This window comes from Pyrgilauda ruficollis, unplaced genomic scaffold (assembly GCF_017590135.1).
Source record: "Pyrgilauda ruficollis isolate IOZ18807 unplaced genomic scaffold, ASM1759013v1 scaffold101, whole genome shotgun sequence".
Classification (NCBI taxonomy): domain Eukaryota; kingdom Metazoa; phylum Chordata; class Aves; order Passeriformes; family Passeridae; genus Pyrgilauda; species Pyrgilauda ruficollis.
The window spans coordinates 134,848-150,491 of record NW_024508213.1 but is presented as its reverse complement, the minus strand read 5'-3'; the positions used below and the strand labels follow the sequence as shown (position 1 = coordinate 150,491).

Sequence of the window (15,644 nt, the reverse complement as noted above, 5' to 3'; positions counted from 1 at the left end):
AGCCATGTAAAACTGAGGACATCCCATTAAACCTTACAAATCCTGTTTGAATGTGACTCATTCGGACCTCACATACTTGTCAAAAGTCGTGGAAAAACTAGAGCTGACTCTACATCATAATCACTCTTCAGAAAGCCTAAAAAGCTTTGTTTTTAAGAGAGGAAATCATCAGGAAAATGGTAACCACACCCAGGTAACTGTAGGCAGTGCAAGGAAAAAAGTCCCAGAGCCTTCCCCAGAGCAGAAACAGCTCTGATTAAAAAAAAACATAAACAAACCCCCCCCCAAAAAAAAAAAAAAACAAAAAAAACCCAAACCAAACAAAAAAAACCACCAAACCACACCACCAAAAAAAAACCCCGCCAAAAACACAACAACAAAAAACCCCAAATGCAAACAAAAATCCCAACCAAACACCCACAACAAAACAACCAAAATTCCACATACCCCCTTTATCAGGAGGCATTATAACTTACTTGCTACAGAGTAGTTTTAAAAGTTACAAAGATTACAAATAACCACATAGTTTTCAAGAACCTTTATACATCATCTTGTTTAATTAGATTAGCTTTACAAGCAACTTGAGGAGATGTTTCATAATGAACACTGCTTTTGAAATTACACAACTTTATAGGCAACCTGTAAATGAATATTGAATTTCTTTGCCTGCTATAGATAAAGGTCTCATATTTCACAGCCAGCTAACATCATGAATAAAAATAGCATTATGAAGCTTTATTTTTAACCAGGACTAGACGCATACAGATCATAAGACAGTTTAAAAAATAGTTTTAAAACAAGGACCTGCTTGGTGATGCTCAAGACTGACTATTCAACCGACATGAAATGAACAGTTTCTAAAGGACATGGAAGAAATGACTGACCTGATTTGTTGATCCTGTTGTAATGACTTACATGGAGTGAAAAATTAAGCACTTTTTAAACCTGTCTGGCAAGCACAAACCTACAGTGTGATTAGAATTTGATACGCAGTTTAACTGCAGCAGTTTGAATTACAGAGGGACTGAAATGAGTTTAAAGGCTTATGCTTACATTTCTAAAACAAAACCAAACTTCTGTTAAAGGAGTACTAATGAAGATGAAGTAGAAGAGGTGACTTTTTTGCTTGTTTCACTGGTAGCCTAAAAGCACTGCAGACCAGACAGTAATGAAGATTTGCACTCCTTGGCCAGGTTGGCAGAGGCACTTACAGTAAAGGTATCCTGTCTGTTTCTCTGGGAAGAAAAGAGGAAAGAGGAAGAGAACTGTACAGGGCAAGAACTTACTTAAAAAAAGGAAAAGTAAAATCAAAACAAAGATGGGATTTCTGTTGGTTCTCCTAAATGATATACCAATACTGAATTTTTCTCCCCTTCTGTCAGTTTGTTACTAAACAATTAGCTTTTTCATGTTTTACATGAACAATAGTAATGTTTTTAATAAAAAATTACTGAGCTTTCCATAGAAAGGGTCTTTAATTGAATACAAACTATACAGATGCTAAAATTGTCACAAGTTGTAATATACACAGAAATATTTCTGTACACTCACATTGTTTTGGCTAAGTTAGGAAATAAGGGACAGATAGAAAACTGCAGTGGGTAAGGTGAACAACCCCCAAACTCCTGTAAAGATGAATGCTGTCTTTGATAAGTTTACTTTTGTTTTCTCAAGCTTTTAAAGCTCAGGAAAAAAAAAAAAAAAAAAAAAAAGGAAAGAAGAAGAAGAAAAAAAATAATCTGTGTCCAAAACATCCATTTCTTAAAAATAAGAATATCACAGTTTCTGCACATCTCACTTTTATTCTGTGATATCCCACCTTCTGGATAAAATAAAAAGAATGTAAAAGAAAGCAAATGTTTTCTTACTAAATATATACCTCAGTATTGATCAAAAGGCAGTGCCTTTTTGGGGAAATCCTTCAGCAACAGTGAAAATTTAAAGATGTATTATTGCACAAGGAGCCTACAGAGTGATGCACTTCAGCTTCAGTGTGCTGACCACCTCCCTGATACTATATAATAGATCAAGGTGTCAACTTACAGACTGCATGGGACACCAACATTTGAAAAGGGAAATTTAAAAAAGTGAATTTTAGATATTCTATTAACTTATATACAAAGGAAAGGGGGGTGGCAAGTATCTTTTAGAAAATGGAGAAAGCTCAAAAATTTCTGTCAAGTAAGGGGGTTCTGGGTACCTCTAATAGCCTAGGAAAGCCCTTGTATATTTTTGTAACTTGATGGTATTTACTAGGTCCCCAAAGCCAATGACAGCCAATGACAGCAACTGATAGTGTCACATTCACTTAGTGCCAGTCACTTAAAAAATAAAAAAACCAACCAAACATCCCCCCTCCAAAAATAAAAAAAAAGAAACCAAAGAAAAGAGAGACAGAAACTTCCCCTCTGTGGATTCAACATACAAAACCACAAACTGAATGTTACTAATAGCAAGATACTGATTTGCTTTTGTTAATAAGGTTCAAGAGAACATAGTAAAAAAAAAAAAAAAACCAAAAAAAAAACCAATACAGCAGCAATCTTTAAAAGTTAAGATTAGTGTGAGATATGATATAAAACAATCAGATTTTTAGCTGGTAATTAAAGTGCTCCTTTTCTGAATTAAGATGTAAAAAAAAAATCAAAGTGATTATCAGTTACTGGCAACCCTTACATTGAATTAGGTCTTTCATGGCAGAGGAGAACAGTATGAACAGTTTTACAAAAATAGATCCATGTTATATTGGAGAATACTGTAATTTTTTTCCTTTTTATCAGTTTTTTTTTTTTAAGACTCAATTTTGACAAACTGTACCTGGTCATACAAAAATTACCCAAAATTCAAACTTTTACCATATAAAAAAAGGGAGAGATGAAATGGATTCAGCTGGATGACAGGTCTGACAAAAGATAAGGATGGACAAATTCTATGTAGGGCACTTATTTATGTCCAGATGCATATGGTGTTTCTTACTGATTGCTTATCTTCTTCACATAAGCAGTCACAGGCCTGGAGTCACAATCACATAGTACAATGCTTCAGCAGTCAAAGAACCTTCTTTTTGATGCAACATTGAAACACTGTTTGCTTCTGTATTAAGATGTTGGTTTCTTGTTGATTTTCCTTTATCTTGTTATTCACATTCAAAAGTTAATAGATAGCATCAAGATTTATCAGGGCGAACAGCAAGGGGAGTTGCTAAATCAAAGGCTTATAAAACATCTTTCCCAACTGAGTCAGTAGGTTTATTAAGTTCAACCCTCACACCTTTTTCACCTGCAGAAATATGAAAAGGAAAATGGTATTTTTCAGCATTTATCGAAGTACAGTCTAACAGTCTACATCACTTTCCAGAATAAAGTTTTACTATCAAAACACAATATCCCATAAGCAAGAAAAACTCACACATATTTTGCGTGGCTTTAGTTAGACTGACACTTATCCAAAAAATGAATAGGTTTCTATTTTATGACATTTTATTCTGTAAATTCACCTATTATTGTCAGTGGAAAATAAACTACATCTTGCACAATTCTTGCTGCAGATACAGAGCAAAGAATGCAATTTTCATTGCAAATGGAAACTGAAACTACAACAATATGGTAATTTAAACCCATTACAGAGAAAACCAATACTGAAGGAGGAAGAATTTCTTCACAGAAAGGGTGATTAAACATGGGAATGAGCTGCACAGGGAGGTGGTAGAGTCACCATCTCTATGGAAGCACCATCTCAGTGCCACTGTCTAGTTGACAGGGTGGTATTCAGTCATAGGTTGGATTTGATGACCTCAGAGGTCCTTTCCACCTTAAGTGGTTCTGTGATTCTGTGAAATTTAAACAACCCAGCCTTCCCTCTTGAAGTGCCTGCAGTCTAGGGGGACCCTGGAAAGGGAGGTGGGCAGAAGGGGGAGCACCTTCCCTTCAGGCTTGAGTCCCCTCCCCAACCATTTCTCTGCACTCCCTTTGAAAGGGGCAGGAGCTGAAGCTGTGCAGAGGCTACAAAACAGCTCTGATCCAGCAAGGCTGACTCCAGGAGCTGCAGAGTTGCACAGTTGTGACACGAAGGCTGGCTTAGAGACAAGACAGGCTTCTGGTGGAGGCCAGGCAGGCTGACTGCCTGGGAAGTCAACTGTGCCTTGCCAGGCATGTGCCACCAAGCAGTGGGACAGCCTGCCCAGCTGGAGCTGAGGGGTTCCCTTTGAAAGCCAGGCAGAAGCTGCACTACTCTTGCCACTCCCAAAATGCACAGTCACTGAGAGCACCAAGAGGGACTTGACTGAACTGTACACAGCTCTTAGGAGCTCCAGACAGCAATGAATGGAAGTCTCAGCTGGAAATGACTGGCACACGTTTTCAACATTACTGGTTTCAGAGTTCTCAACATCGCCGTGTTCGTGTGTGTGTGCGTGCACTTGCCATACACCTGATTTTGGTTTATTTTTAAACTATTGTAACAAACACAAAATTGCGATGGCAATTACAAGCATGACAGAAGTCCTAGGCCATTTCTCCTTATAATACTAATTTGAACAGGAAAATTAGATCAACTTCCTCTTGGGAGAGAAGCCAGAAAAGGAAAACAGATGCTAGATAGGTGAAATTGGAAATGAAGGAAGTAAGTCCATTCTTTGATTACAGATTTTAATTTTAGGCTTCTGTTTTTCCAATATAAAAATTCTAGTCAAATGAAGTTGTATTCACTTGTTGAATCCCTATTTTCCATCAAAACTATTTCCAGAGCTCTTAGTTCTGCAGTCTTACAGTTTCTGGTGTATTTATCCTCCACATATATTAGGGAGACATGAGTAGGGAGAAACTGTATCCCCCACGTAAAAATACTGAGCAGCCTCAGGCCTCAGAGGAAGTGTAAGCAGGACAGGCATTGACCTGGATTTCATAAATCACTGCCCAGGATTTCAATCCCTGGGTCACCTTCCCTGTAAAACCTAACTTAAGTTATGCCATTTTCTCTATCTTTTTGCACAGACGGTGGGCCAATGAGATGAGGCTAGACTTACCTACTCTTCCACAAAAAAATAACAATGATATTAAGAAGAGCTTACCTGTTAGATATTTCACTTTAGCTCGTGCTCTTTCATCTGCATCAAAATACCACACTGTTATTGCGTACCTAAGGAAAGAGAAGAAAAAAGAACTCCTGAACTATGAAGCAAAATAACAGTGAAACACTTGACATGAAATACAACCTAAATTAGATTATACTTCCACAGTCTGACAGGGGAAAGTTTTCATAAAGCAAGTAGTGGGTTTGGGGTTTTTTTCCTACTAGTAGGTATTATCTGAAAAGTCTTTGAAAGGGTGACATTGATGCTGTAAGTTTACACTCTTTTTCCCAAACAGTTGCTATTTATGGTTCTTGTCCAGTATAAAGTCTCTGCCCACATCACCTTGCCCTGTGACCTCATCTTTTTACTAGGTCAAGTTCACCATGGAGTCACACTGCAGTATCATCTTTGCTCGGATATTTGCCACAAGGGGAAATTAACTACCCCTTCTTACACTGCTCCTCTTTTCCACTGCCCGTAGAGGATTTAAATACAAAATGCCAGCTATTGAGAAAAGACTTTAAGGAGCTTTAGTACATGGCATTTTACCATGACTCTTCTGGGAGTAGAAAGGGGGAGGGGAAAGCGGTACAGCTTCTAGAAAAGCTGCAAGAGGATATGCTGAAGGCAGTTTCAAGTTACTTCTTGCAAACATAGCTGTGTTACCTCACAGCTCCAGTCAATGCTCAGTGCTCTGGCCATCCAAACATGTTAAAACATGGGCAACAGGAAGTCTGGATCAAATGATTCACCTATTGCCACTATCTGGAAATGTCACTTATCATGGCGGGGGGGGCGTGCAGTCAATGTGGGTACCTTCAGCATCAACCACTGCCATGCACTGAGGGACAAAAGAGAGTTCAAGTTCCCCCGGTGCTTCAGACTGGGAGCAGCTCCTCTAATACTCCATAAAAATAATTGTGTATTGATGGTTGTTTCTGTTCCCCAACCCTCACCTAATTCACAAATTAGAATATGATAGTTTAGCTTGAAAATTACTATTTTCTGACAGCTCCCTCCCAACAAGAGGGAACATTAAACTGAACTACCCAGTCAATCTTCCAGTAACACAGTAGGGTGGTAAGGACAAAGGCAAGTCAGAAGGGTGTAAAGCCACTACATAGAAATAATGAAGATAACACCCTTTGGCTAAGTTGGGGCCTGGTTATGGCTCTATGTGCTCCCACTGAGTTCTGCCAAGCACACGTTCAGAAACTTCCCACCTACACACTCAGGAGGTTTTCTCCAAAATAAGAGATCAGGCAACACTACAAATTCAGCAACACAGTGGAAGCCTAATCATCCATTAGCAGAAACCACACTCCTTTTTGTCAGGTTATAATGCACAGTGTCACTAATTTCTCATTTCTTGCCAAGACAGGCACCATGCAGTAGAGAGTCCATCTCTCCTACCTTGTAGCAAATGCTGGCTGTACTTCATGAGGGTTGCGGCGATCAGACCAGAAGAATAGCAGTCTATCAAATTTGGGTTCAATATCAGCAAATTGGGCTTTACCTTCTGGAAATATCCGAAGGATGCCTCCACTTACCTACAAATGAAATATTTGCAAACAATGCTTGAGAGCCATGTCTCATTGTACTTAAAAATTCTAAATATCACATTTGAAAATATTTCAGATATGTGGAACCAAAACAAAAGCCTTCATCAGGTGCTATAGAAATTATGAATCTATGGCTTTTTTGTCAATACATTTCATTTAACAAAATGTTTAACACATTTTTTGCTGAGTGATTTCAGAATGCTAGGTGCATTCACGTTTAAGTAAAAGCTGTGAGTTAGATAGGGGGGTTGATGCATTACTATTAGCAAAACAAAAATGGACAAGACTGATATTACACAGGTGGCTAAAAACACCCTCATATAGATGGGAGAAACATTTGACTTCACATCTGAGCTTCACCCTTCCCCATTAAAGAGATTATTTAATTTAACTGCAGCACAAGTTTATGTGTAATTAAAATAAGGAAAGAGTAGGAAACTTCAAACTAAAGCTTTGAATCTGTACTACTCATGGTCAATTTAGATCTCTTCCAGGTTTTGAAAACAGTTGAACCCACCCATGTATGTCTAGAAATAAGCACAAGTAGGTGGGGTTAATTACATTTAAGCCACATTAACTTCTTCCTACTGATGGTGTTGATGTTGTTAAATCTAACTATAGATGGCCACCATAGACCTTCATGTCATAACAGATGTAACAATGCAAGTACTAACAAGGAAATTTGATATAAATGATGGAGCATCTGTGATCTAAGTCAGCAAACAAGTGACAATTTAGATCTATTTCTTCTCCTAATGAAAGTCTGAGATTCTTTTTTCAATAAACAATATACTTGCTAGTATATTAATTTGTAATTTAAAATAGAATTTGCAGGAAATAAATGCCTTTGTTCATAAATTAAATATCCAGCTAGTAAATGTTTCACAATTATTGTGAAAATGCAATTTGCTTGACTTCTACACTGTGGTATGTATCCTTTTTTTTTTTCCAAGAGAGAAACCATAAATCAACTAAAAATGCCTCAAAGCTGCACTGTAAGGTGTTTAATACAATCAGTCCATTTACATGCAGAGATGCTATCATGGCAAAAAAAACAACTTATTTTCTACTTGTAGGATTCAATTTGACATGCCAAAGAGTATATCAGAAACAGAAAGCTTGAAGTGCATCCACCTGACTCAGCTTTCTGATCTACCAGTTTTATGCAAGTATGTTATTTGGGAAAAAAGAAAAATAACTCTCATCTGCAATTTGTGTTATCCCTATCTGGTGCACGCTATGCACAGAATCTGACTGCTCCTATGGACTCTTCCACATGCTACTCTCTTAGCATGATGAAGCATCAGTGTTTTATCTTGTTTTTTTCCCCATACACTATGAGAATAAACTTCTCCATCATTAATGGAAGAGAAATCAAAGAATTTGCAAAACTGTCTTTGCATTACTCTTTCATGGTCTCAATGCTGCCATTTAGCTACATCTGTTCTTCAAATCTACCTAGTCCCATTGGATCACAAGGAAAATCCTTATTAAAAACTCACTTTATCATAGGCACTAGTAGCAAATTCTTAAACTACTTGAACTGTGGTATAAATCTGTTCTACACACTGTACCTACAGTGATACAAGACTTGTGCTGCTTTGAACTATACTGATGTAGCAACTACTGTAACACTTGGCTTATCTGAAAATGCTCCCAAGCTATACCATTTTTCTTTTTATAACCATACTCAAATAAGCAACCCAGTTCCACAAAGAGCAAATTAAAGATTCAACAGGAATATAAGCAAAAATGAAATTAAGAATATATGAAATTGCCTTTAATTTCTCTTTGTGTATAGGGAGGCATTTACCACTTTCCTCCAATCTTACTGTCAAGAAGGTCCTGCTGACATCCTGCAAAACCTTGAAAAGAAATGCTTCATCTCTATCTGCTCTCAGTAACAACAGAATTAGGGAGGCAAAGGACAACCACAGTTAACACAACTTAAAATCACAACTAAGGCACAGAAATAAGGACATGAACAAAAACCTCAAGCAAAGGTGCAGTAACAAGTGTATATATATATATATATATATATATATTTATATTTATATTTACACATATATATGGAAGTAAAAAACATTTCAGAAAGAAATTATTGCATACCTTGGCATCCCAGTCCTTATTAAGATAGTATATACATGTAACACATCTTCCATCTCCATTTGGATTATCAACGTGGAGCACATATCCTGTTCCGTTGCCTGGATAACAAGCCACCATAGCCTGGAGTCAAAGAATCAAATACAAGAATTACTTTTATCTCTGTGTGTGGAAAAAGTCTACATTTTATCTACATTAATTCTTAAGAAATTAATACTTAAGCAATAGAAAAATTAAACAAGAAATAACGTACAAAGAAGTTTTTTAGCTGTGCTTTCTTTCTAGTTAAAAACTGGTTTAGAACACAAAAAACAACAAAGGCATGACACAAAGTGAGAGGAACATTTAGTTAAGGCATGGAAGGTGGGGCTACTCTCATGTTGTGACTAATCATTCAGACTTCCCTCTCCTGAAAGCCATGGAAGAGAGGAAGAATGTATTGTGTGTAATTTAATAGCTTCTCCTTGTGATAAGAAATCTTTCAGACTCAAGTTCAGACAGCTATCTTTTTATCTTCTTTTTTTTTCCCCGTGTTTCCAATGCAAAGAATTCCTTCTCAAAAAATGTTGTCAAACTTCTATTTTTAGGAGACTTTTAGACAAAAGCAGTAGCTCATGTTACTCGATCACTGCAAGAGCATTCTTGGGCTTGTGTTTTGTCCTGTACATAGGAGGTCTTTGAACCTTTGTTGAAACAAACCTACATGTACAACAAAAACATCCTTTTTAGACAAGAAGTGAGAAATAGAAAAGACACCGAGCAGTAATCTGCAATAACCTTCTGACATCAAACGACTCCCAGTACAGCAGTGTATTAAACTTCCCATGCTGCACTTTGCTCAGCTGACTTGAAAGACCCCTGGAAGGCGATTTCTGAGTCTTCAGACATATGGATGTGCGTGTGAAACAAAGTGGCCCTTGCTCCCAGATGGCCTGATTAGCTTGATTGAACCAGAGCATGTGGCTGGTTCATTGCACAGCACATCCCTTTATGCCTTTGCTAGAAATAACAATTATTTCACATTTTTGAAAGAGTTTAGAACAAAGTTTTCCAAGTCAAGTCACCCACTGTCACCACAGTACTCAGATGTCTGCAGTGACAATATCCTACCTGCAAGAAATCGCAGCATGAATTAAAAAAAAAAAACCAAAACCAACCAAAAGGTGACTTTCTACCAACAAACTAACATACTGCTAATCTCAGTGACTGCCTGCTGTATGAAAAAAAGTAGAAAAAACTTATATAAACAAACATTACTGTCTAGATTTAGCCTGGTTAAGTTAGAACTCTAAGTCAGACGTCTGCATTGCAAACTCTTTCACCTCTAATGTAATACACAAAAAATATTTTCCCAATAAAGTTATTTTTTCACTTTATACTAATAATTTTCATTCCCCCCTCCCACACCCCTTGCCACTTTTATATGCAATAAACAAAGCTTTCCAGAGTTTGTATTACTTGCAAGAGATGAGGAATATATTCAGTGTAGGTAGCTGCTGCGCTTTGTGCAAACTGAGAAACAGTTTAAAGTACTTGCAGTTCAATCCATAAAATATTTGCATATCACATGTAAGCAGAATGGATTTTGCTATAGCAGCAACATTGTAAAAATCTTTATTTCTATATATACTCTACCAATGGAAACAGCAGCTTTTAGTAGATATGTCTAGGCAGAAATCAGAACACAGTACTTGCCAAGTTGTAAGCCCGTGACTTTAAAGAATCCTAAAAATAAAGCCAAACTTCATTCACATCATTTGGAAGTGAATAAACTGCATGAAAAGTACTTAAAAATACAAAATCCAAATATAATTCTAATTTTCATTAGGCACTTCAGCTTCCTAGCCTCTTTACTGTAATCATAATGCCTTTATGATTACAGGCCTCATGTTACGAAAATATTACACATATCAAGAATGTGATCTAATATTTGGCAAAGTCGTGACTTATCAATTTTGCTTCAGGAAGATAAACCCACAGAAATCAAAACAGTGAGTTAAAGATACCAAAGAATGTAATAGGGTTCTGTAATTTCCTTTCTTAGGAATCAAAAAAAAGAGGAAGAAAACAAAAGCAAAGCTGGGCTAGAAGAGGAAGATACTTGGTTTCCACTGAAAGCCAACACTCTTGACAAAAAGTGCCATGTACCACATAAATCATACCAAGCTCTCATGGAGCATGAACAGTGCTGAAAGCAGACCCAGGTCCAAATCAGGAACAGTAGTTCCAGATAGGTTTTAATTTAAGGGGTTTTGCTGAGACATATCATGCAAATTAAACCCTGACACTAACTGTTGCTCAGTATCTGTGTGAAAACAGCTACTAAAAATCTCTCAGAATGAGGTGAACTTTGAGATCAAGCAGCTAGAGCAATGTAAATTCTAATTTTAATCATGAGTTTGTTGCTCCAAGGCAACAAAACAATATTTCACATCACACTGCGGAAGAAAAAGAGGACCAGCCACACTTTTTGGTATGTCTGAGGAAACACCAGTTGTCACCAATTTCACATAAAGAGCAGCCGTATTCATTTCATACAACCATTTGAGTCTAAAATACTTTCAGACTTTAAAAAGATCTCTTGTTTTTACTTCAGAGTCTGAAATGTCTCCTATCATCAACTGCAAGTGATGAGAAACAGTTTTGCTGCAATAACTTATCTAGTATGTATTTGTTATAACACTGAGAATGATTCAGCACTTAGCAGCAAATTGGAAAGCAAATAAATTCGCAACTCAGCTGCTATAGCATAATATACCTTACCTCTGCCATGTCCCCAGTTAATCCACGATAAGGAAAGGTACAAAGTGTAACAATTTATCAGACACGGGAAATATATTGCTTTCTGCAACAGTATGAAGGAGTTCATGCCAAACTGTCAGGTAGTGCAAGATTATTCATGTGGACAGGACAAAGAAATGATCCACATAAATAACAAAGCCTTTGTTCTTTGTTTTAACATTTATAGTATAAATAAGAAAGCAAAGACATATATATCAAGAACTGAGAAAAATTTGTGTCTGCAGCAATTTTTTTTACCAAACACTGTTAGTGGCAATCAGTACAGCCAAGCATTTGAGACCTGGAAGTCCAAGATTCCCTAACATTTTGGGCTACGAACAATAAGGTTCCTAGCTTTCCAAAACAAAGAGCCACCCAGTTGAGTAGCTCATCAGTTGTCCCACAGAAGCAATCAGTTAATTCAACTCAAGGTATTACTTGCATTTTCTTAAGAGAAAAGGAGCCTCCTCTTTCGTCCTTCTTGGGCATTACTATTTTTAAGCATTCAGTAAAATACATTTTTTGAAGAAAGTAAGTTAAGTCACACTGGATTTGTTCACTCACAGGATTCTTTCACTCACAGGATTCCTGTGCCAACACTTTTAATATTAACCTTCCTTAACCCAAGAGCATTCCGTTTTAGGCTGAGCACTCGTGTCTAGCACATGAGTGCTGTCCTAAGATACCCCCTGGAATTCATGAGTAATCAAGAAAGCATGAAAGTGCCCTCCCCACACTGATATCTGCCCAACTTGTATCTATCAAGTCTAAAGCACTCACATGCTAAAGCTCCTGCTGATGCCTACTCCTATACAGATGTTCTGTGTGCAAATGTTCTAAGTCCAGAAAATAGGGCCATCAGCTCCCAAAAGCAACACTAAGTTGTTAACAGAAGAACTAACTGAAACCACAGATTTTTTGCTAAGAACAGGAATCCTTAGTGTGTCAGGCATTACTCTAATTAACAATAAAATGCACAAAGGTAGCAATAGAGGGAATAAACAGTAGTCCAGACAGTTTCTTTTACTATGAAAAGACATCAGCTAAGACTCAGCTCTGGGAGGCACAGCACAACAGTGCAGCTGAAAACATTGTTTCATTTGGGACTAATCTCAACCTCCTTTCACACAGAAGTATGACAGCCTTTCCCATCTATAAAGAAGGAAGACTTGAAGGTAAATGAAGGTATCTTCTGTCCTCTCCATTCTCTCACTGCTGGATGCCTGAAAGCTTAGCTATCGCTCTTAAAAAAAAGGAAACATCAAAGCAAACTCTTAGGAAAGAGAGGAGAATACCAGTAACATGAGAACACAAAATTCTCTAAGGGGAGAAAATCCCCAAAACCACAAACATATAATGGAGAGGATGTATGTTCTATTAATTTATTAAATAAATACATTAAATATATTAATATTTAAGCTTTACTGTTAATCTCAGATTAAAGCTGCATCAGTCAAGGAGATGTCACTTTTGCTGTTTGCTGAAGGAACTGCAAATCTCAGTGAGCCAAACAAGATGTCTAAATGCAAGACCGATGACTTCCTACCAAAATTTATCAGATGTCCTCACAAAGACTTCACTGGAAATCCTTGGCAGTGGACATCTGACAGATTATTCAAAGAAAAAAACTTCACACACCACTACAATGAAGAACCAAAGAAAAATAAAATTAAATTTTAAAACTACCCTATCCTGTTTGGTTTGTGATGTACTTCTATTTCAAAAATGTATTCATTCCCTGACAAACAAGAGTTCTGAGGAAATGTATTTCATTTTAAGCACACATCAGGCTATGATTTTTGACAAGTTGAACAAAGTAACAGTCAAACCAAAGGAACAAAAGACTGGTTTAGCATCACCTTCTGTGAGCAGAATCAAGACTACTGACTTACACATGCTATCATGGTACAACTTGGCTTGGATTCATAAGTGTCCTGGCTTAGGGCAAATTTGGGAGAGAAATCCTTCACAAGCACAGACAGAAACTTGCAACAGAATGAAAATGCTAGCAGGGAGAAACTCCTGTCAGCCTTACCCAAAACAGAGCAATCTAAAAAAGGGTAAAGTACATCTGAGACACAGCTAATCTAAGTATTTCTATACTAACTTTTATCTGAGTAAAATGTCCTGCTGTTATCCTCCATGGTTTAGTAAGCAAGGCTAGACAATCAAGTTTTCACACATGTCAACAATGTGAAACTAGAAAAGCTGGAGAGAAATATCAGGCCCTGCAAAGATTTCTTATTAAAAATTTATGCCTTGCAGTCACCATCATCTGGAGAACATGCAAGGGAAAAGTAAACTGCTACTTAGTAGCTTAAAAATGAATCAAGGCATTACACATCTTCAAGAGAAGTGAGGAATCTCTAAGTTAGAAACTAAAATAAAAAAAAAAAAAATTGACATGTTGCAGCAGCTTTGAATCACTCCTCTTTAATATTAATAATGTCCTAATATTAAATTACCACTACAGCCATTTGATTTGTCCATTAGCAAAGGAGTTTGGAACCATTATTTTCTTTTGCATTTTTCTCTGCAGATATGGTAAACACCCAGCTGCAGAGTGAAGGAAAGAAAACCCCAAACACCGAAACAGAAACCAACCACTCAAACTAATAAACCCTGTCTATACCATACACCTGTTATTTGTGCCATCTTCTTGTAAGAACAGAGTAATCTGCTCTTTCAGGAAAAAACCCAAGCAATTGAAGGATGACAAACACAGGTCACTCTCTCTTGTATCTTGCCAAGTTTTAACAGCAAAGTTGGAAAGCTTGGCAAAGTGAAGGCAAACTGAACTAAGAACAGAGATGAAAAATGAACTTAGACAGGAAGGGAGAGAGGAAAAACTGAGAGTTGACGTAGCTGCTTACACTATTAATAGAATCAGCACACAGCTATGTACATGGATTACATCTTCCATGACCTTCTAGGGAGTTCAGTAACCTGACCTACCTCCCTCCTTCCTGGGTTTTTCAATGCAATGGCCAATACAAGTTTTCTACTTGCTTTGGATAGAACCACATTTGATAAGCATACAAAATCAAGCAACATAACATACCATACCATCAAAAGTTTGGCACAACATATTAATACCTTTATACATTGCTTATTTCTAACTTGCCAATCAGATGCTGATTTCTCAGACCAAATTTCAGAAAAAGTCTTGCCAACCAGCAGTTAATTCCTCTTCAAGTCATGGCCTTATTCCTGTCTTCATTTCTATGTGATGTTTACCTGCTCATGACATTCACTTCAAATATCCTAATAAAGTGACACAAGCCAGAAGGCAGCAGTTTTCATGCTGGTTCAGTGGCCACATTCAGCTGAGCTCTCTAGGGCCAGTGGAGCCACTGAAGTTTGGATCCAAACAGCTTGAATGTAACCATGGTGCCACTGAGAAAAAGCCAGCTCAGGTATTTTTCCCTGTTGCAACATTTAGTTTGGTACTCTCCCTTTACCATTCAATTCTAATTGCGCTCAACAGCAAAAGTTCATTATCAAGTATCATTCCTTTAATCCATGCATGCCCATAGGCTCCAAGAAATGCTCTTCAGCTCTTGAATTACTGAAGAAATGTGCATATTAAGTCTAGATGATTCATCAGTTCTTACACATGGCACAGGAAAAAACACAGAACTGCAGTTGCTTAAGTCTGATATTCAGGAGATGACTGTGCACATGGGATGTGCTTAGGCTTTGATGAATACACCTAACAAATAAGAAATAGGATAGAGACGCTCTTATGAAACTATGAAGCAAGAGGCATTAGCCAGGGAGAAATGGTATTGATTCTCAACATGGGGACAGCAGAAGGCATGTTTCTTGCATGGAGGCTTTGACTGAGCTCTGAGGAGAGCATGGCAATTGGGGAAACACATCTCCAAAGGCGAACCCATGACCAACTGAAACCAGTGCTAAAGACAGACATAACAGGAAGATCTAAAACATTTCCCAGCTGAAGTTCTGCAGCTTCCACTGCTACTAAACTGAGATAAAAGTGCTTAAACATTACTGAGCTTTTCTCTTCTCCTATACCTCAGCTTGTAAAGCTGCAAGTCTCCAATCTCCAAAGGCAAAGAGAGGGCTGAGTCAGCCAACAAACGGCAAGGAAAAAGAAAGAT

General features: G+C 37.4%; 1 protein-coding gene across 2 annotated transcripts in view; it reads right to left on the bottom strand.

Moving 5' to 3' along the window:
* EGLN1 (egl-9 family hypoxia inducible factor 1) overlaps positions 1–15,644 on the bottom strand; it is a 57,912-nt gene that overhangs the window by 23,008 nt on the left and 19,260 nt on the right. The window contains exons 2-5 of one of the 2 annotated variants that reach the window (XM_041468687.1): positions 8,743–8,862; positions 6,485–6,621; positions 5,069–5,136; positions 527–3,279 (exon numbers count right to left, since the gene is read on the bottom strand). In XM_041468687.1, the coding sequence (XP_041324621.1) occupies positions 3,215–3,279; positions 5,069–5,136; positions 6,485–6,621; positions 8,743–8,862 (390 nt within the window). In that variant the 3' untranslated portion in view covers positions 527–3,214. Of the gene's footprint in view, positions 1–526; positions 3,280–5,068; positions 5,137–6,484; positions 6,622–8,742; positions 8,863–15,644 lie in introns of those variants that run through there. The other variant, XM_041468695.1, reaches the window with a different exon arrangement.